This window comes from Anolis sagrei, chromosome 4 (genome assembly GCF_037176765.1).
Source record: "Anolis sagrei isolate rAnoSag1 chromosome 4, rAnoSag1.mat, whole genome shotgun sequence".
NCBI lineage: Eukaryota > Metazoa > Chordata > Lepidosauria > Squamata > Dactyloidae > Anolis > Anolis sagrei.
The window spans coordinates 235,830,788-235,853,751 of NC_090024.1; the positions used below are offsets into that span (position 1 = coordinate 235,830,788).

The following is a 22,964-nucleotide window of genomic DNA, read 5'->3' on the forward strand; positions in this document are numbered from 1 at the left end:
ATGTGATGTGGCGGCAAAAAAAGCCAATGGGATTTTGGCCTGAATCATTAGGAGCATAGTGTCTAGGTCCAGGGAAGTAATGCTACCCCTCTATTCTGCTTTGGTGAGACCACACCTGGAATATTGTGTCCAATTCTGGGCACCACAATTCAAGAGAGATATTGACAAGCTGTAATTTGTCCAGAGGAGAGCGACTAAAATGATCAAGGGTCTGGAGAACAATTCCTATGAGGAGCGGCTTAAGGAGCTGGGCATGTTTAGCCTGAAGAAGAGAAGGCTGAGAGGGGATATGATAGCCATGTATAAATATGTGAGAGGAAGCCACAGGGAGGAGGGAGAAGGCTTGTTTTCTGCTTCCCTGGAGACTAGGACGCGGAACAATGGCTTCAAACTACAAGAGAGGAGATTCCATCTGAACATGAGGAAGAACTTCCTGACTGTGAGAGCCGTTCAGCAGTGGAACTCTCTGCCCCAGAGTGTGATGGAGGCTCCTTCTTTGGAAGCTTTTAAACAGAGGCTGGATAGCCATCTGTCAGGGGTGATTTGAATGCAATATTCCTGCTTCTTGGCAAAATGGGGTTGGACTGGATGGCCCATGAGGTCTCTTCCAACTCTTTGATTCTATGATTTTATGATTTAGGATAAAATTATTGTTGAGGATGAGGTTTTTTTTTTCTTGATCTCACCAGGTGGAATGTATATTTATATAATGAAGGAATGAATGGCTCATTAGAAATGTTGCTACTGCTTTGTAAAATGGAGAGCAGTAGGGAAAGGGGAAAACCACACTCCATATGGATCGGCTCAATCAGGGAAGCCATGGCCCTGAATCTGCAAGACCTGAGCGGAGCTGTTGAGGATAGAGTCACTTGGAAGTCTCTTATCCATAGGATCACCAAAGTCAAAACTTGATGGTAGGTAATAGCAAGGGGAGGAATAGACAACATTAAGTGGTGATTTGAACTAATGCAGTGTAGTGAATGAGCCAATGTGGTGTAAGTGCTGGACTAGGGCTCCGAGATATTGAATCTCTGTTGAGACAATGTATTGCATTGTCTCATTCTTTTAGTCTCAGAATCCAAACCTAGACTAAAATCCAAAGCAGACATGAGAACCCTCAGCTGTCATCGGTTTATGTTAACTGCAAAATTTGATTCAGACATTAGCTGGCAATATGGCATACATATCAATTGGTCCTGTATCAATGGGAAGATTCAGTTTGGATCAGAATCAGAATCTCAGCTTGAAAATTCAATTTTTTAGAACTGTATAAGATGCTCAGGCATAGTAGCCCCTCTGGATGCAATTAAACCTGTTCATTTTCTGACAAATCAGTGAATGTGCATTTGTGCTCTGTGTCTTGAATTTTCAATTTGTTGGAAAGGGGAACTGCTTGTGAACTTTTTTTTATTCTCAGCAGAACTGGATGAAAATTACCTTTTCTGAGGCAATCATATTTGATGTGTTAGCTTTTGAACCATTTAAGTGTAGATTTTACAGATGGATTTTTTAAATGAACATCTCATTGCTCTGGATTTATTTTTTGGTAGGCAGCTGTTTACTAGGGTTGTGCACAGAACTGTTTTCCTTAGTTTCATCCATTCTGTCATTACTTTTGTTACCTTCGGGAGCACATAATGGAATGGCCCCTCCTGGTACAAAAATCAACTTGACACAAAAGCAAGTGAGAGGCAATCCCAACTCCTCAGCTGCTTTTCGTGAGCATGTGGCACTTCATGCCTCCTTGCCTTAGAAAGAGTGTGTGTGGTTTGCAGGCCCAGAAAGCATGCCTGTCTACCTGCAGCCGAGCGCCTCATCTAAGGTAAGAATGAGAGTTTGCCTCCTTGCCTTGGAAAGTGCATGTGACGTGGAGGTCCAATAAGCGCATGTGCCTGCCTCTGGAGTAAGAAACAGGTAAGAAGCCTCCTTAAAGCAGGTGCCTGCCTGCAGCTGAGCACCTCTCCTCTACGGTAAAATGGCTTAAATGCCTAAAATGACAGGAAGGGGAGCCTGGGAAGCCCCACCCCCCATAATGGGCTGATAGAAAATAAATCATTCAGCACCCCAGAGCAAAAACAGATATATGCCTTCCTGATTTCAGGAGGCTCCCAAAAATGGATCGGGGCCCCCACCGAATGCCAGGACACAAAATGAGTCAAGGTTTCCCCCAAATGCACAACACTACTGTTTACTGAAGTGTATTTTAATATTGAGACAAATGTTTTAATGTGTATGCATATAGTGAATTCTTGTCCCGGCATTGAATGTTTGCCGTATATATGCTGAGCTCCGCCCTGAATCCCCTTCGGAGTGAGAAGGGCAGAGTATAAATGTTTTAAATAAATACTAAATAATTCTGAAGTAGCATTCAAAATGATATGAATATAGTGAAAAAACCTGTAGATTTTCTAAATGATCAGAGTTGGATGGGAATTTTTGTTCAAATTTGGAGAGATAATATTTTGATTTCTCTGCCATTAGTATAGAAATTTCATTCGTCATTCAGGAATCTCAAGGCAAATCATCGTCATCAATCATTGTTTTAGAACGATGGGTGAAAAGGGCTAGGAAACGTTTTCATAGCAAATGCTAGAGCCAACTAGAGCAGACTCTTGAATCAATTGTTGAATGGTGGTTCAACATCCAGGTAAATCCCACTGATTTAATAGCTCTAGTTGGGAACAGCAACTGGATTCAGGTCATGAATGTTCTTGGCTAGAGCCAACTAGAGCAGGCTCCTGAATCAATTGTTGAATGGTGGTTCAACATCCAGGTAAATCCCACTGATTTAATAGGTCTGCTCTAGTTGGGAACAGCAACTGGATTCAGGTCATGAATGATCTTGGCTAGAGCCAACTAGAGCAGGCTCCTGAATCAATTGTTGAATGGTGGTTCAACATCCAGGTAAATCCCACTGATTTAATAGCTCTAGTTGGGAACAGCAACTGGATTCAGGTCATCAAAAGAAACAGAAAGCATGATCAAATAGAGGTGGATTATGAATGTGATATGTACAAAGATCCAGTATGGTGAATGATTTTCACATTGAACTACAACTCTGAAGACCAGGGTTCAGTTCCCTGCCTTGACATAGAAACTCACTGTGTGGCTTTGGGTGAGTCACATACTTAGCCCCAGTAAGCCTCAAGGTCACAACTTGAAGTTAGAAACAACTTAAAGACCTCATAAACTATGAGGGTGCCTGCAATGGATGCAGGCAAAACATCAGGAGAGAATGCTTCTAGAACATGGCCATACAGCCCAAAAAACAACCCAGTGATTCCAGTCATGAAATCCTTTGACAATAACTTGAAGACAGACAACAACAAACATGCAGTGCCAAATGAAAACTTCATTGTCCAGCTTTTCCCCCAAAGTAGTATTTGATGTTTCATCCTCTCAACTTCTTCTACAAACTGCACTGAAATATGCCTCACATTCATTTTCTTGGAAGAGAGAAATGACCAAGCACTGAACTGTCCATATTAAGGATCTAAGACTTCATATCTTGTTCTCACATATGAGAATGACTCATTTCAAAAGTTTTCTTCCTACATCACAAAGTTTGCACATTTTGATAGTTTTGTTTTCAACTATGAATCTTTCTGTGAACAAAAATCATTTGGACAAATACACACAAAGGTTTATGCTTTAAAAAAAGAAAAAGAAAATTGTTTTTACAGAAAACAGTGCATGTCAGGCAGGGGATTTGGGGAATTGCCATTCAGAAAAATAAATGTTTTCAACCTCGGAGTGCAAGTCGCCTGTTGCTAAAATGTTCCTGCAGTGTACCTCCCAACCTAAACAGAACTGGGTTAGTCAAATACTGTTCCTCCACCTCTGAGCCCCTGGCTAAACATTAAAGAGGCATCACTGTTAACATTCAAATTGCAATATTCTCCAATTAAAGAAACCTTTTGTTCAGCAAATATTGAGTACAAAGGAAATTAGAGCTACAGATTAATGAGTTTAGTGAGGAAAGCATTCTCAATTTAATGCTGAGGAATAGATTTGGATCCATTCTCAAGGGGACCTGAAAACTCCAAGGCTGAGATAACACCATAGCACAAAGTATCTGCTTTGAAGGGGGGGTTGGGGTCTGGCAACTTTTGAAATCACCCTAGAGAATCAAAATCTTCATTCCGCCTTCTCCCATTCCCAAACAAGCATGTAGTTGCTTTGTTGGTATACAAATGACTCATATGATAGCAAGGCAATCTAGGCAACTGTTTGGGTTGTGCAGTCTTATGCGCATCTGGTTATAGCTCTAAACTTTGTCAATTTCTTAGAGTCTTTTCCCTGGTGTACACACATCCACACAACCAAAGATAAACCTAAGAACCGATCTGACTTTGAAGATCTTCAAGAGAGGGCTTTTTGTCTATCCTGCCTCCATTGTAGATGCATTTTGGTGGGGGTACACTAGACAACCTGTCTGGTGGCTGCTTCAAAGGTGTGGAATTCCCTCCCAAAATTGGCTCATTGTTCCTCTGATTGGTTTCATTCCACTGGCAGGCAACACTTTTATATTTAGGAAAGTTTTTGGCTATTTATTTACTATGAAAGAAGAGTTTGCAAGACGGCTTAGAAATTGCTACTGGTGCAAAGATTGGCAGCCAGATTACTAACTAGAGCAAGTTACAGGGAATGGTCAACCTCCCTGTTTAAACAGCTCCACTGGCTGCCAATGAGTTTCTGGCCTTATTCACGGTTCAGGTGATTACCTACAAAGCCCTAAATGATTTGGGACCAGCCTATCTTCGTGATCACATCTCCCTCTATGAACCAACATGAGCCCTAAGATCATCTGGGGAGGCGCTCCTCTCACTTCCACCCCAATTCAAGAGAGATATTGACAAGCTGGAATGTGTCCAGAGGAGGGCGACTAAAATGATCAAGGGTCTGGAGAACAAGCCCTATGAGGAGTGGCTTAAGGAGGTGGGCATGTTTAGCCTGAAGAAGAGAAGGCTGAGAGGAGATATGATAGCCATGTATAAATATGTGAGAGGAAGCCACAGGGAGGAGGAGGGAGCAAGCTTGTTTTCTGCTTCCCTGGAGACTAGGACGCAACGGAACAATGGCTTCAAACTACAAGAGAGAAGATTCCATCTGAACATGAGGAAGAACTTCCTGACTGTGAGAGCCATTCAGCAGTGGAACTCTCTGCCCCGGAGTGTGGTGGAGGCTCCTTCTTTGGAAGCTTTGAAACAGAGGCTGGATGGCCATCTGTCAGGGGTGATTTGAATGCAATATTCCTGCTTCTTTGCAGGAGGTTGGACTGGATGGCCCATGAGGTCTCTTCCAACTCTTTGATTCTAGGATTCTATGATTCTGTCTCAAGTGTGGTTGGTGGGGACAATGGAGAGGGCCTTCTCGGTGGTGGCCCCCTGGCTCTGGAACTCTCTTCCTCTGGAGATCAGACTGTCACCTACCCTGTCCTTCTTCCGCAGGAACCTAAAAACAGGGATGTTCCATTGTGTCTTTGTTTAGGCAGTTCCAAAGAATTGGCCCTTTAATACCTAAGTTCCCACACTTTAGCATGGCCCTCCTCTTTATAATCCTGACATTATAAAGCCCAAAGACATTACCCTCCTATCCCTGCCACTGAATTTTGCACTTTCCCTTGGCTTTATCTAGGAATTTTGCACGAACTCAGAGCCCTCTGAACTCAGCACTTTTAATGCTCCCATGGTACTGTTTTCATGATGTTATGTTTTATAGTGATATATTTCTGTTTGGTTTGGTTTTTATTTTATTGCATTACATTTTAATTCTGTGCTCTCTGGACTTGTCCCTTTGTAAGCTGCCCCGAGTCCCTTCAGGGAGATGGAGGTGGAGTATAAAAATAAAGTTGTTGTTGTTGTTGTTGTTGTTGTTGTTGTTGTTAATGTTTTATCCTTCTTTATATTTTTAAATCTGCTTTAACATAATTTTAATATTATTTATTTATTTACGTACTTTATTTATACCCTGCCTTTCTTCCCCTCAGGGGATTCAAGGCGGCTTACAACTCTGGTACAATTCAATACCGGTAAAATCAACAGTAAAAACAATAACAAACACCTCCATTAAAATGGTTAATATTTAGTAAATAAGCAAGAATTATTATAGCCCAGATTTGGAAAAGAAGAGACCCATCCATAACAGAAGATCAGAAGACTGGTTAGCTAAAACCATAGAATATATGAATATGGACAAGCTATCACAATTAATGGAAAATCCTAGTAAAAGAAACTATATTAATTGGGAACCTTTGAAAAAAATACTTGCAGGAAGAACTGAAACTTCAAATTTAACACATGTAAAAAGGAATGGACTTTATCATGAAGTCAGCATACGACAGAAGGAATTTATTGTTTATTTTGAAGACTCAATCTCTGCGGATCGCACTGGAAGTGCTACACCCTACTTTCACTTTCTGCATTTTCTTGTACTCTATCATCCCATACTCTCGGTTCCTTCATCCTTTACTCCCATTTTCCCATGCCCTTTCCCTTTCCTCCTTCTATTTTTCTTTCCCCTTCTCCCTTTCCTTTTCTTCACTTTCCTCTCCTTTAAAAAAATGTTCAACCTCTTTCATTGTAAAATGGAAAATGTGAATAAAAATAATTTAAACAATTAGTTAATAAACACATTAAAACAGTAAGCAGATTAAAACATATAAGGTACATAGTTCCATTTGTCCAAGATCCTTGTTCATAATCCATGTTATGATTATCCATACCTATGATTAATAGAATCATCTTGTATAATTTTAGATATCCGTAGTTTAGTAATGCATTGCAATGATGATTAATAGAATCATCTGGTATAACTTTAGATATTCATAGTTTAGTAATGCATTGCAAAGATGTTTACAGGAACAAGAGCAAGGCAATTTTTCCTATATGCAACTTCACAATCGACTGCGGAGTTAAACATATGCAGTTGTTTTTAGTAAAAGGTGATATGGGATTCTGCTAAACAACAGCAAGAATTCATGTTACATTAGAAACATGAGGTAAAGGGGAAGGGGTATAAGGAAACCAAGAAATTGAAATATCCAGGAAATTCCAATTCTACAAACAAGAAATGTATTCCAGTTTAAATTGATGACATTAGGGGTTCAACAATAAAGCAAAAATAATCTCCTGCTCTTCAGTGTAAAAATAAGGATTAATAACAAGACATCTTTCCCTACTATCATTGCATTGAGTATAACCAATGAAGATTATAAGACGATTCTGAGACTCTGTTCCAAGAGATAACAGGAAAGTAATGAACTTTCAGAATTGGGGTGGAGACCATCCAATCATCATTGTGTATTGCCCAAGCTATCTTGAGCTGATAGGGGTTTGAGTGCAAAGCCTGACTGATCATCTTGTATGAAAATCCAACATTTCAGAGGAAAAAAATCTTGGCCAAGCAACATCAAGGTGTGATCAAGATGGCAAAAGTTATGAAGAAATTAAAACAAATATGATATGAGAGGCTGTCATAGCTTGCACTTTGCTACTCTGCTGCTGAGTATGCATGCCCAGTGTAGAACACATCTCACCATGTTTAAACAGTGGATGTGGCTCTTAATGAGACATGCCGCATTATCACAGGATGTCTAAGCCCCACACCACTGGAAAAATTATACTGTTTAATCAGTATTGCACAACTTGACATCTGCCTGAAAGTAGCAGCCAGCAATGAAAGGATCAAGGCATTGACATCTCTGGATCATCCCCTGTTCACATATCAGCCAGCACATCAATGACTTAAATCAAGAAATAGTTTTCTAAGATCTACAGAGATACTTGTAGGAACACCTCAGCAAGCGAGAGTCCAAACATGGCAGGCTAAGAACCAAAACCTCAAGCCATGGCTGATACCAAATGAGAGACAGACAGAAGACAGAAGCACACAGAAGACTAGGCAACTTGGAAGGCACTGAACCAGCTGCACTCTGGCAGCACAAGATGCAGAGCCAACCTTAAGAAATGGGACCACAAAGTGGAGTCCACAACATGTGAGTGTGGAGAACAGCAAACCACAGACCACCTATTACAGTGCAGTCTGAGCCCTGCCACATGCACAATGGAGGACCTTCTCATGGCGACACCGGAGGCACTCGAGGTGGCCAGCTACTGGTCAAAAGACATTTAGTATGTCAAGTTTGCAAAACTTTGTTTGTGTTTTTAAATACATTGCAACTGTTTCCTCAATCTACTTCTCACATGATAAAAAATAAATAAAAAGCTTTTATTTATTTATGTACTATATTTATATGCCGCCCCTCTCAACCCCGAAGGGGACTCAAGGTGGCTTACAGCACAGGCAAAATTCACTGCCTTAAACAATTCAACAATTAAATAACATTTAGTTAAAAATCTTTTGCCTGAACCTACTGGAAAGGAAAACATTCTGCCCCCTGCTCCCTTCTTGCTGAATTAACTGAGTGCCAACTACCATTTCACAACCAAACCCAATTTGCAGAAGTAAGCTGAAACAGAAAGTAGAAGAAGATAGAAGGAATAGGACATTTTAAAAGCTGCTGAAAAAGTGGGACACCAGAGAAGTAATGGCAAATCAGACCAGCAGGGAGAACATGTAATGACAGGACAGAACTGTGCTCTGATAGCCTGATTTCTCTTTCTGTAGCACATGCTGCTTAACCTACTTTGCATCCTGCTGTCATTACATTCAGCATGTCTCCTGCCCTACCAGTGAAAGCCAATTATGGAAAATGCCACGGGGAAGCACACATTGCCTTGACAAAAGGGTAGAATATAAAGCTGCTCAAGTACACCTGCTACAGCTCAAAATAGGGCTGACATTTTCAGCATGGGCCCCGTGGTTCTGAGTGAATGCTATTCCAAATTTCTTTCCACTGCTGCTGCCATTCAGGTGGTGAAATGCAGTGTGCATGTGGGATGGATAGAGCTAAGGGAAGGGGCAAATGAATGTGTCACCCCCATAAGGATTGAGGCAGCCAATGAAATTTTCTTTCATTCCCCAAATATCTAGCATTTGCATTAATTCAAAAAGATGGTTGAATATTTAGGTATTCAGAGAAAAAGGGCAAAAATGTTACCTTGAGAATGTGAATGTAGAAATTACAAGAGTTCTAGATATGACTGATTTCAAGGTCTCCCTCTTGGCAATGGTAGAAATTTGAGGGCTGAAGGGAAATTTAACTATGGTGTATGCAGCAGAATTCTGTGGAAGGTCAATGTACCTCCTCTTCCCAGTGTGAGTGAGCTGAAATTTCTAGAAGTGGAATGAAAAGGAGTATTGAATCTCACCAGGATAGCAACACTCATCCACTAACTGGCAATGCCATTATTGAGCACAGAGACATCTCAGAATGATGCTGTTGCAGTGTCACTGCAAAGGAGACTGCTATCCATTCACTCAGAAGTCCACCTCCTATCAAAGCAATGTTACATTATCATGGACAATTGCTTGTTTGCTCTGTTGCTACCTTGTAAGCCTCCCCAAGTCCCTTTTGGGGAGATAGGGCAGGATATAAATAAAGATTATTTATTTATTTATTTGGGGTACTTTTTGGCAGCACTTTACCCAACTTTTGCTCTGTTCTCTTGTGGAAAGGGATGTCACAGCTTGGGAGCAACTTCTAAGAAAGCCTTTCCCTATGTGTTTGAAGAAGTGATAAAAATAAGGACTCTTTCATACCGCACAGTTACATCACTAGTATGTTCTGCTCTATCTGCCATGGAAACATCCGCAAAATGAGGAGATTTGTATTTTAGGGAGAGGTAATTTGAAATCTGCAGCAAGACAATTCTTGTGCCTTCTCAAACTACAAACCCACTCCACAAGGTGGAGCCATGGCAGTTAAAGTGGAACCATAGTGATGTATTAGAAGAATGCCTCCCTACAATGAGCTCAGGAATCAGAAATTGCATATAGAGAAATATAGCCTGGAATTAAGCCACACGGGGCTCTGTAGCACTTTGTGTTCAGAAATGGGCTATTGGGCAGTGAAGCTCTTGCAAGAAAAAGACACCTTTTATGTGGGTCCATTTGTAAGATCATGTAGAATTCAGCACCCTGGACAACTTTTTCCAAAGATCAAACGTCATGTCCCATGCAAAGTGGGATTCACCCCTATGGGAATTAAATCCTTCTCTCTCTCTCTCTCTCTCTCTCTCTCTCTCTCTCTCTCTCTCACACACACACACACACACACACACACACACTCCCCCCTCTCTTTCTCACACACAAGCCATATTTGTTGAAACTCAAACATAATTCTTGACTGAGAGCATCCACCCACTGCACCACTTTAGACAGAAAATGAACATCTGCTCATGTTGGTCACAGTCAACAGTCTGACCATAGCATCTTGGACCTGCTGAAGTTTACAAACACTTTCCAAGGGCAGGCCTATATAGAGTACAGTATAGTAATCCAAATTATATGTGTCATGCTGGTTGGGAATTCTGAGAACTTTCATCCAAAATGATAGCTTTTCCAAGTTCTGAATCAGCTCATTTATAAATCTAGTCCAAAGTGGTCTGTTAGCATCTTGCTTGAGCCTTCTGCAAATATCCTTCCCAGCATTGCTACCACTTGCGGTTGTTGTTGTCATTATCATTGTCAGCTCCCATCAAGTAGAAAGCCAGTGTACTTTAGAGGATTGTCTTAGAGTTGCCATAATCCATAAAAAAGAATGCAGAAACAAAAAATGTGTGGTTTTCTTGGCAAAATATTTTTTTGAGGACATTTGCCATTGCTTAAGACTTAGGAAGTAGGAAGCAGAACATGCTCAAGGTCACCAAGTTGCATTCTGTGGCTGTTTAAAAATCTGATCTCTGGTCTTCTGGAAGTTTGGGCTACTATTCAAAGTAGATCCAGTACTACATCATGCTGACTTTCTGCCACCAAATATCCCTTCAAATAGAGATGCTTTGGTTGAACTGTTTCATAGCTGAGATATTCTTCATCAGTTGAGTATTCCAAACATTGTCCATCTGTAATTACCACCAGCCCCAGCCATCATGGTTAGGAATGATGGAAGATGCAGTCCAAAAACATTTGGAAGCACAGCATTTATCTGTCCTTGCTCCAATTCTTGCAGTTGTTGACTTTATAGAGCAAAGAAAGTCCAGGATGGTGGTGGAAAGTTCTTTGGCATAGCTCCACTTTCTGGCAGATACTTTTTCCTGAGCCTCTGAATTAACTCTGAACAAATCCAACAAAGCCTGCCGAAGAGAAATCCAGACACATATTAATTCCCCCTCAGGATATTAATTTGGTTTTAGATTCCTCATGAATGTTGACAAGTATATACACTCCCTGGAACAAGCTTAGCCACAGTAGCTGATTTAATTGGGTCCTCCAGAGAGTGTCAATGGAAGCTTTTGACAATAATGAGCTGAGATGAGAGAACAACTTAGCAACCATGAGGCTGGGTCCCTGGAAGAGCCAACTCTCAATTTCAGTCCTGCTTTTCTCTATTTCTCTCCCATGGAGAAAACAAAGATGTCTTTTGCTTGAGATCTCAATCCCAACGTCTGTCTTCGCTTCTTCTTTCTGTGAACAGACAGAGCCTCATTGTTGTGATTTTAAATAAAGTCGGAATAGGTATGTGTGTGTGTGTGTATGTTTCCAAATTGGGGTAGGATGGAGTGTTCCCTATGGGAAGCAATTGCCAGAATATGTGAAAATATATGAAAAAAATATTTTTAAAATCCCAGGATTCAGTGGAAGTTACAGTGGTGTCAAATTGCATACATTTTACAATATAACCACACCTATATGAGATAGCATCAAATTGCAAACCTCAAGATTTGATATGGTCTGTCAGTTATAGTGTTATAATATATCATGAAAGAACTCTAAAGCAGTTTTTCTCAAACTCTGACCATCCAAATGTTTTGGGTATTACCTTCCAGAATCTTTGAAAGTGACTAAGGCTCCTGGAGCTGAAGTCCAAAACACCTGAAGGACCAAAGTATGGGAAGCACCATGCTAAATAGTGCTTTGCATCTAACCAGAGACTATTTCACACAATGTTTTACTTCAACTGTGATGGCTGCATTTTTTGGAATTCTGGAATTTGCATTTTGGAGAATTATTTCACCTTCCTGGTTGTTGGATGATCGGTATAAATAACACAGGCTGGTCTTCAGCTCAGAAGTTCTAACATTGTAAACTGTACCTACATCTTTTAGTTCCTTCAAAAAGTAGGAGAGGCAGTATGATGTAGTGGTTTGAATGTTGTGCTAGGATACTGGGAGATCTGGTATTTGAATCCCTATTCAGCCATGGAAACCTATTGGGAAACCTACTGGATGATGGAGTGACTTAAGGAGCTGGACATGTTTAGCCTGCAGAAGAGAAGGCTGAGAAGAGACATAATGGCCATGTATAAATATGTGAGAGGAAGTCACAGGGAGGAGGGAGCAAGCTTGTATTCTGCCGCCCTGGAGACTAGGACATAGAACAATGGCTTCAAACTACAGGAAAGGAGATTCCATCTGAACATTAGAAAGAACTTCCTTATGGTGAGAGCTCTTCAGCAGTGGAACTCTCTGCCCCAGAGTGTGGTAGAAGTTCCTTCTTTGGAGGCTTTGAAGCAGAGGCTGGATAGCAATCTGTCAGGGGTGATTTAAATTTGATTTTCCTACTTCTTGGCAGAAGGGGGTTGGACTGGATGGCCCATGAGGTCTCTTCCAACTCTAGGATTCTATGATTATATGACCTTGGACAAGTCACACACTCTCAGCTTCAATGGAAGGCAAATTTATTTACAGTATTTATATTCCACCCTTCTCACCCTGCAGGGGACTCAGGGTGGATTACAACGTACATATACATGACAAACATTCAATGCCATAGATAGACAACATATTTAGACAGACACTCAGAGGCTATTTAACAATCCAGCTTTTTCATGAGGGTGTTCTGGCCACCAGGGGAGCCATTGCTTCACTGTCCATTTGTGACATTGATGAAATACTTCCTCATTCTTTACATGCTTGCAGGAGATTTTTATGGCCTCATAAATTAGTTAAATTAGCCAAATTAGTTAAATTAGCCAAATTAGCAAAGACAAATACCCTCTTAAAAATATGCCAAGAAAACTACATGATGTTGCCTTACAGTTGCCACATGCCAAAAACAACATGAAGGCACACAACAAACAATGGCTTTTACGACTTGACATTAAACCCCACCATTTCAAGCCAAAAGACATGCCAGCTAAAGGGTTTCTGAGGTGGAGGGGATTCTCAGGGTGAAGGAATTATTTTTGTGTGGGTTTTGCTTGAGAAATCCTAATATCACATATTCTGCCACATTTTAGATTCAAGCCCATCATATCAAAATACACACCTGAGATTCTCTATTTAATTTTTAAATACATGCAAGTTTCCAAACTGACCAGAATCAAAATATCAAATTGAAATAAATCCACCAGGGCAGACTCACAACAAAGCTCTCTGATGTTGGGGAAAATAATTGCTTGGAACACAAAAAGCTTACAAAAACAAATATTTCCTTTCCGTTGGCTATGGTCCAGGAGACGGGTCGTATAATATTAAACTTCTGCCTTTTCATTGAACATAAGGTAGGTTCATGTACTCATGGATTATTAATTCTATTGCCCTTGCTGAAGAGATGAGAAACAAATCTTTAGCAGAGATGGACAACTGGGGGGAAAAATCAATTGTTTTTCATTTAAATGCAATAATGTCTCCCCTCCCCGCTGTTTTCAATTTTTATAAGAAGGATGCTTTCGAATGTCTGTTTCTGAGCAGATATTACAGCATCTGATATTTACGTGTTCCTATTCTGCCTTGGGTGCTTTTTAAGAGAGTGGGGATCCATAAATATAAAAATGGAAATTTGGGGAAATGCACCACTTTTAGTTTGTCGAGTATTTTCCAACTATTCACTCTGAATGAGAGGCTAAAGTTCCACTGCAGTCTCCGGTGCCCCGCCTACGAAACTGTCTCTGTTACTCCCCACTGCTGTCCCGGTTTTCTTACATTTTACACATCTTTGCAGGAAAAGAAAATTATGAGGCTTTCAGTATAGCCAGAGGTTACAAACAGCTGCTTCTCCACAGAGTTATAACTTCCTGCCAGTTCCTATAGAATACACTTAAGTTTCTTGGTCTGCAATCAAAGTTAAATATAAATTTGCTACCCTCACACATCCTGGAAATCCCAGCCTAAGTGTGTCATCAACTCCCTTTCATTCTCTTTTTTGGTCACCCTTTAAAACTTGGAGTTTTTGACAAAGAATTGCTATCAGTCTCAAAGTCTATTGCTTGAGAGATCTGTGTGTGAAATATCTATTTATCTCAACATTAGGATTGAGAGTGCACCTACACTAAAGATTTAATGCAGTTTGATGTCACTTTGACACCCATGGCTCAATGCTATGAGATCCTGGGAGTTGTAGTTTGCTAGGGCACCAGCACTCTTTGGCATAGATCTTGTAAAACTACAGCTTCCATGTTTCTATAATATTGAGCCAAGACAATCAAGCAAACTGCATTCATTCTGCAGTGCAGTTGTACCCAGAGTGACCTAAAATAGGACGATGGGTGTTTTAAATGGTAGGAAGTTTTGCATCTACAAAAATCAAACTTCTCAGTATGAAAATGATTTTTGTATAATATGAGAAAACATTGCTCTGGTCATTCTGAGTCAGGAGTGGAAAACATAATGAACAAAGTATGGCTACCAGTATTAAAAAAAACTCTAAAATTACAACAGCACAACAACAGAGAGAAAACAAACAAGGACATTTAATCACCTCTCAACAAAAGTTGAGAGACACTCCAGGCACTGTCAGGCCATTATATGCTAATCAAGGTGGACAGTTGAAACATTCACACCTAGCTCCAGCAGACAAGAGTCCTTTGTCTCACCCTGGTGATTCCACAGATATATAAACCCTTTTTCCTAGTTCCAACAGACCTCACTACCTCTGAGGATGCTTGCCATAGATGCAGGCGAAATGTAAGGAGAGAATGCCTCTAGACCATGGCCATATAGTCTGAAAAAACCTACAACAACCCAGTGATTCCGGCCATGAAAGCCTTCAACAATACACAGAATCTGAGAGTTGGAAGAGACCTCATGGGCCATCCAGTCCAACGCTCTGGCAAGAAGCATTCAAAGCACCCGTAACAATCTGGCCACCCAGCCTCTGTTTTTAAGTCTCCAAAGAAGGAGTCTCCACCATAGTGCAGAGCAGAGAGTTCCACTGCTGAACAGCTCTATTTGATGTTGTTTTGTGACATCACATGGTCAAATCAGATTGACATCCAAATGCTGTGACATCAATCACACTGAGCCACACCACATTGTTATAGCACTTCAATACTACATAAACTGTCATAGGTCCATCCTAATCTGCTGTTTGGATTTTCATGAAATGCTCAACTAGAGAGTTCTGGTATTGAAGTTCAAGGGCATTTACTTCAGAAGCATAATAATCTCATGAAACAACAAATCCCAGAATCCCATAAGATGAAATCATTGCATTAAAATGATATCAAACTGCTATGATTACACAGTGTGGATAGACCCTCCATGGTGACAACACCACCAAAGTATGTACCAGATGGTGCATAAAAGGAAAGGCTGATAGGAAGTTTGCTAGTATATTTGAAGAGATATCAAAATTCACATCGTCATGCTGAAAATATTTATCTGTGAAGATTTAGAAGAGACATCTTAAACTGCACATGCTCCTAATGGATGTTGTACTTCATCCTCCCAGGCTATTCTCCCCTGCTGTTTAAATCTATACTGGAAGCTTCTCCAAGCAGCTTTTCCCTTCTTACAGTATTCTGCAGAGCTCCTTGTCCATTTAAGGCACTACATAGAAGAAATCTTTGCACTTGTGGCTCTGAAAGCACAGAATGCGTTCTCTTGAGGAAGATCCATTTGTGTTCCACTTTGATCTCTGTTGGCAAGCAAGTGATTTTTGTTCTCATTTGCAAGCCTATGCAACCAAACCGGAGCTGCTGATCTCCATGGGAACATTAGTTTGGTAACAAGCAGAGTATAAATACTGAAAAACAAAGGAATCAACCTATCAGAATGGCAAGATGCTTTCTTTCAAATTGTGGTTTCTCTGTTTTTGAAAAACAGAGCATTTGATATTCCAAGAGCGGCTTTCTTTCTGAGGTGAAAATGTGGCAAGTACACTATCAGCAGGCAACTCTAACAACTTAAAAGTTTGGAGAGTGCACTGCCATTTAAAGGAGTGCTGCGTTTCCTTAGTCTCTCTCTTTTCTTGTGGCTCTGAAAATAATTCTGCCCAGGACAAATGGCTTTACTGGGGTGAAAAGAAGGGAAGGAAGGAAGGACAGACAAAGGAGCAAGTTCTTTAAAAACAAGAAAAGTAGAAAGGAAAGGGTTGCATTCTACACACTTCACCTCACAACCTCCAAGTTTTTAATTAGAAAAGACCCCTCACAAATTTAGTGGCCATGAAGACAATTTCCCAATATCCCAGTCCCAACTTGGAACAGGCTCAGTGATGAAAATGTTTCAAATCCAGAAGCAATGTCTTCTTTTTAACCCATTCCGCAACCTAAAACGGCTTAGGGGACTCTAAAATGTGATCTACTACATCTGCTAGAGAACTTGGAAGTGCCAAAAGGGAAGGGGTTGTTTGGAAGAGACGTGTTCCCTGGGTGGATGGACAATTTTTTTTCTTGTCTTCAGAACCAACAAAAAGAAAAGGGCATACTGGAGCACGTTGAGAAGTGAGCCAGTCCGTATTAACAAAATACGATGCTAGCCTTCTTCTCATGATTTAGAAAGAGGTGAACAAAGGGATGGAAGAAGGAGGATCAGTCTTCCTGGCTCTGCCTCCTAAATATGGCATTTGCCCAAAGCTGTCCACAGAGCCTATGTGCATTTGGATTTATGAGTTCTTCCCCAAGCTGGCTAATTATGTATTTATTTACTGCATTTATTTTAAAAAAAATGCTGCCCTTTTCCTGGTGAGGAACCCAAGATAATTTACAAAAAAAAATTACAACAAATTTAGCTAAAAACTTAAGAGTTTTACACACAAAGCCTGCTTAAGCAAGAAGGTCTGGACCACTGGACCACTCTCACAACCACCATGTCAGACTACACAGAGAAGCCATTGAAATCCACAAGCATGTGGACAATTTCAACAGAAAAGAGGAAACCATAAAAATGAACAAAATATGGCCACCAGTATTAAAAAAAACTCTAAAATTACAACAGCACAACAACAGAGAGGAAAGAAACAAGGACATCTAATCACTGCTCAACAAAAGTTTGCTCCTGGTGCTGTAAGGCCATTATATGCTAATCAAGGTGGTCAGTTGAAAGATTCACACCTAGCTCCAGCAGACAAGAGTCCTTTGTTCCACCCTGGTCATTCCACAGATATATAAACCCTTTTTCCTAGTTCCAACAGACCTCACTACCTCTGAGGATGCTTGCCATAGATGCAGGCAAAATGTCAGGAGAGAATGCCTCTAGACCATGGCCATATAGCCCGGAAAACCCTACAACAACCCAATGATTCTGGCCATGAAAGCCTTTGACAATACAAGAAGGTCTTTGCTTGCTGAGGAAAGAAGAGCGAGGAAAGAGTCTGCCTAGCCTCCCATGAAAGAGAAATCTACAAGAATGAAGCAGCCACTGCAAAACCTTTCTATCTGAGATGGTGGTGGGACCAAGAGAAAGACTCTCCTTGAGGATCTGAAAACTCAAGCACATTTATATTGGGAGATATGGTTTATCAAGGAGGCTGGACCTAAGCGACATAGGCCACTGTAGGCCATGATCAGCTTGGAAATGAACTGGTAGCCAATGGAGTTGGCTACTTGAATACATAAAGTTCTCCAAACCATCCAAAGATGGTAGACCAAACACAATTTGTACCTGACCTAATTAACAATCTCTAGACCAGTGGTTCTCAACCTGGGGTCCCTAGATGTTTTTGGCCTTCAACTCCGAGAAATCCTAACAGCTGGTAAACTGGCTGGGATTTCTGGGAGTTGTAGGCCAAAAACATCTGGGGACCCCAGGTTGAGAACCACTGCTCTAGACACTAAATGAGGAAGTAGGTACAGTTACGGTTCCCAGGAGAACAGGGAAGTACAAGGTTCTGGACTTGTTAACAACACCTTTCTCTTTTCCCACTATTAACTGTTGAGACAAGAGGTTGTTGGGAGGAAACAACTATGGCTGCAATGTAAAGTTGAAAGATAAGGGGTGACAGGTACATTTGTCTGGTTTTTTGGAGTTTTATAGTACCATATCCTGCTTCCCATAGTCTGTTTGTGCTTATAGTTACAAGAGCTCAGTCTTCTTATGACTTAGGTTGCAACCCTGGGAGCAACATAAGTCATTTTCTTTCCAAATAACAAAGTACAAGATTCTCTTCTCTCAATAATCCATAAAATGGAATAGTAACCGGATCCTAATTTATTGGAAAGTACCCACTATTTCCCCTTAAGGCAGCAGAATATCCAAACCAGGCTGTGAAATATGAATAGTAACTCTGTCCTTCAAAAGCAGGTACTCAGAAAAAATTGTTGCTGGCAGCTCTACCTATTAATCCCCAGTGCGACACCAGTGGTCTCACGTAGCTTAACTTTAGGACCACTCCTGAAGAAAATTAAAATAGAAGCTTTTAAAGAAGAGATGACCAACCATTTCAACATGAAGTCATGCTTTCCACATCAGCCCTTCTACAAAGGTGTTCCTGACAATTTGTTCATGGAAACTGAATGTTGTGGAACAGAGATGGGCCATATATAGGCCTGGGTTGCATTGCTTTCCTCCACACTGTTTTTGTGGCCCTCAGTCCTTCAGTCACTGGTGGGAAAAGGAGTGAATTGCTGCTCTTGGAAGCATTTAGGAGCAAATTCACATTTAATTAGTTTGAGGTCCACTCCTCTACCTGTACTGTTTAACACAAACCCACAAATAACATCAATTTTTTTTCCAGTCATGATGTGTCTCATTTAGTTGCTTTGTCTCTTAGCATTTTTGGTTATTCATGCAGCTCTACAAAATCATGTTGCTCACTCCACTGGAGAGCATCCTGAAATGTAAAAGCACACACTCACTTCAGCTGAGGAACACTTCAGTCCTATTTGATCTCATGATCTCTGAGTTACAATTACTGTGTAAAATGAGGTCTGACTTGGCCATGGTGGTCCAATTTATTGTTATTTATTTATTTACTGTATTTGTATATTGCCTTCCTCAGCCTATCGGCGACTCAAGGCAGTTTCCAACAAAACAGTATACATAGTATCAAAAACAATTTAAAACATTACAATTACATAAACCACAACAGCAATAAAAACAAAATCATTAGCGTCTCCTTATTGTCAAGCATTGTCCAATTCCATCTTCCATCATCAATTTCCTATGTCATTTATCCATATCCGTTACTCTGTGTTTGTGAACGCTTGCTCAAACAACAACATTTTGACTTGCTTCCGAAACGTTAAGAGGGAGGGAGCAGATCTACTCTCTCTAGGGAGGGCGTTCCATAGCCGGGGGGCCACCGCTGAGAAGGCCCTGTCTCTCTCCAAGCTCTTGTTACATCCCAAATAGATTACTGCAACACACTCTATGTACGTTTGCCTCTGAAGAGTGCTTGGAAGCTTCAGCTACTCACCGGAGTGGGGTACAGAGAGCGTACAACACCCCTGTTATGGGAGCTCCACTGGCTGCCTATTTGCTTCTGAGCACAATTCAGTTTTTTATGACAATTTTTATGTTGCAGGAGATTCTTCGTCAATACATAACATCAGGAACAATAACACAACCCACAACATGGTCTCCCAGGTTGTTTCCCTTGTTACGTAATATCTTCTTCGGGTGTTATTCTTATCTATGATGCTTGAATACACTAAATAAGAAGTAAAGCAACATACAGATAATAGATATACTATGTCCCCAAATTGACATGGTTTTGAAAACAAGGGAATCAACCTGGGTGACCTTGTTGCGTTGTGTTATTGTTATGTATTGACGAAGAATCTCCTGCAACATAAAAACTGTCATTTTGAAAGCTGAAATTTTACTGTATTCCAAAAGTATCGACAAGCAACTTTTCATTTCACAATAATTGTGTTACTATTCCTGACATCATGAACTAATGTAGAATCTCCTGGAATATAGAAATTGTCACCCTGGAAGCTCAAGTCTCTTGGTGCTTGTAATATATTGAAAGGCACCCTTTCATATATAAATAATTACTAATTAGTTTAATTACTGTTCCTACGTTATGTTTAATATAAAATTTCCTGTAATATAGATACTGTGAATTGCAGTTTACAGTTGTCTGTGTTTTTTGGCATCTAATGGCTGCCTGTCATAAGCCATCTTGAGTCCCTCTTTGGAAGTGAGAAGGATGGGATATAAATGCTCTAAATAAATAAATAGGTAGACAGATAGACAGATAGATAGATTGATTAATAAAATACAGATAGAATACACCTAAGACAGTATCTGAAGGGGAACATGAGTGCAGTTTAGATTATGATTTGCCTTCAAGGGAGGTTTGTTAGAGGTTACAGATGTTCTCACTGAAGAACCAAAGAAACTCTTAAAAAGAAAACAAACACTTTGGGTTTCCAAGAACATTTTTAAAGCAAAAGAATAAAGAGTCATGTAACACCTTCAAGATGAATAGGTTTATTATATCATGAGATTTTGTGGATTATAATCTAATCCATCATCATGAATGATTTTAGAAGTTCATATATCGATCCACAGAAAGTTCCGATATGGATCCAGACAGAGAGAAATAGTTGTAGATGGGATGAAATGAGAGAGAGGAATTGACCTGTATTTTCCACATCCATTTTTCCTCTGACTTCAACTCTTACTTCCAACAGTGTACATGGCGTATGAGAAGAGACCTCATCTTCTAAGACCATATTTCATCATGTGAAGAAGTGGGTTGGAATCCTTTGAAATCTCATACAGTTACAAAGCTATCCATCTCAAATGTCCAACATGACTCTCAGATGTTTAATCACAACATGTCCAGCCCTTTGAAAACTTGAGGCAAACATATGCACAAAATGCCATCTTACTTGTTGTAAAGAACAATGTCTGGCCTCCAAATGAGCTCAGAGGGAATCCGTATTGATGTAACGTTTTCATATTCCTCAGGATCCCAGCGTAGTTTATAGTCATGCCACTCCTGCAAAAAATAAATAGGAATAAATTAGGAGGAAAGGAATTAAAAATCCGACACAGATAACAGGACGAAGAAGTGGAACAATTTAATCTGTAGGAAATGGATTTACATTTAGCAATTTGCTACAAGAAGCATAGAAACACCTGCAACTATAGCTCATTTCTGATGCTTTCGTTTAGGGCATCTCTCTCTGCCAGTGGTTGCTGTTGGAGTCGACATCTGTGGGCAAGTTAATCCTCTCCAGTTTGTTATCTGAACACTAAGGGTCCTTCTACACTACCATATAACCCAATCCAGATTATCTGCTTTGAACTGGATTATATGAGTCTACACTTCCATATAAACCAGTTCAAAGCAGATAATCTGGATTTTATATGGCATGTAGAAGGGGCCTAAAGGAGCTATTCTAAGTGCTAGATCTATTTGGAGGGAGAAGGTACAGCACCCTGGAGAGCTCCTTGGATGTTCAGGCAAAACTAAAAGTGGACTCTTTGACCACAAACCCTGAAGCCACCAGCTGCCACTGCTTCATCTGTCCATCATCTCTCTTTCCCATAGTATCCAACCCCTCTAGCCTTGCCCCCAGCTACAATAGGCTTTGCAGTGCGAGCTTCATGACCTCATATGATGCCTGGAGGGCAAGCAGCTGGGGAAGAGAAGAAATGTTTGGAGGCCAGAGATCCCAAGTGATGCTCTGCTCACCAAAATAATGTTCTCATTTGCAGACCTGCATGTCACAACAAGTCTTCTGTGGCTGGTTTGGACTAAAGTTATTTGCAACCATAGAATAACCCAAAATGATTTTTTTTCAACTTTTGCTGGATCAGGCTAAGAGGGGTCCAACTCTAAACAACTTCTAGGTTTTATTTGTTCTGTAAAACCACTCCACTAGAAACCAGGAGCTGTGGTGGTGGAATGAGTTAAACCCTTGTGCCAGTTGACCTGAAGACATGAAGGTCAGCGATTCGAATTGGCGAGACTGGGTGAGCTCTCATCTGTCAGCCCCAGCTTTCCATGCAGGGACATGAGATAAACCTCCCACAGGACGGTAATACATCTGAACATCTCCTGGACAATGTCCTTGCAGACAATCAATTCTCTCACACTACTGTATAAGTGAATTGCAGTATACTCTCAATTCTCTTCTGACACAATAATAAAACCCACTAGAATGCAGCCAATAGTCACTTTTCAGCTAACAGCTAGCTAACAGGTTGCTACAGGCACTGGATATAAGACCTCCTTGAGATCATCAATAAAAAAACAAAGTTCACTAGCGAGGGAGGCAGACTGTTAAACAAACAAATTAAAATAAATAAATTAATGACCCAGTTTTTATAAATGGTTTAGGGAGTTAATTTAGATTATGGGAAGAGCCGTGGGGTAAATTAGCTGATGTTTGGTGTGTTGGAAGCTTGTGGGGAGGTCAAAAAATGTAGTCTGCATGCCTCACAATTCCCACATCTGATCAAGGGCAATTTTTTTTGTCTTGTCAGGAGCAACTTGAGAAACTGCAAGTCGCTTCTGGTGTGAGAGACATTGCCCAGGGGACGACCAGATGATTTTGATGTTTTTATCATCTGTGTGAGAGGCTTCTCTCATGTCCCCACATGAGAAGCTGGAGTTGATAGAGGGAGCTCATCCGCCTCTCCCCGGATTCGAACCTGCGACCTGTCGGCACAGAGGTTTAACCCACTGAGCCATCAAGGACAATGATACACTCTAAATAGGGCCCAAGCAAAATAATTGCTTTCCTTTCACCAAGCCCCCAACTCTCCTTTGTGTAAATAACC

General features: G+C 40.6%; 1 protein-coding gene across 1 annotated transcript in view; it reads right to left on the bottom strand.

Moving 5' to 3' along the window:
- CHRNA4 (cholinergic receptor nicotinic alpha 4 subunit) overlaps window positions 1–22,964 on the bottom strand; it is a 127,923-nt gene that overhangs the window by 56,347 nt on the left and 48,612 nt on the right. The window contains exon 4 of the mRNA XM_060771945.2: window positions 21,065–21,174. Within this exon, the coding sequence (XP_060627928.2) occupies window positions 21,065–21,174 (110 nt within the window). The remainder of the gene's footprint in view (window positions 1–21,064; window positions 21,175–22,964) is intronic.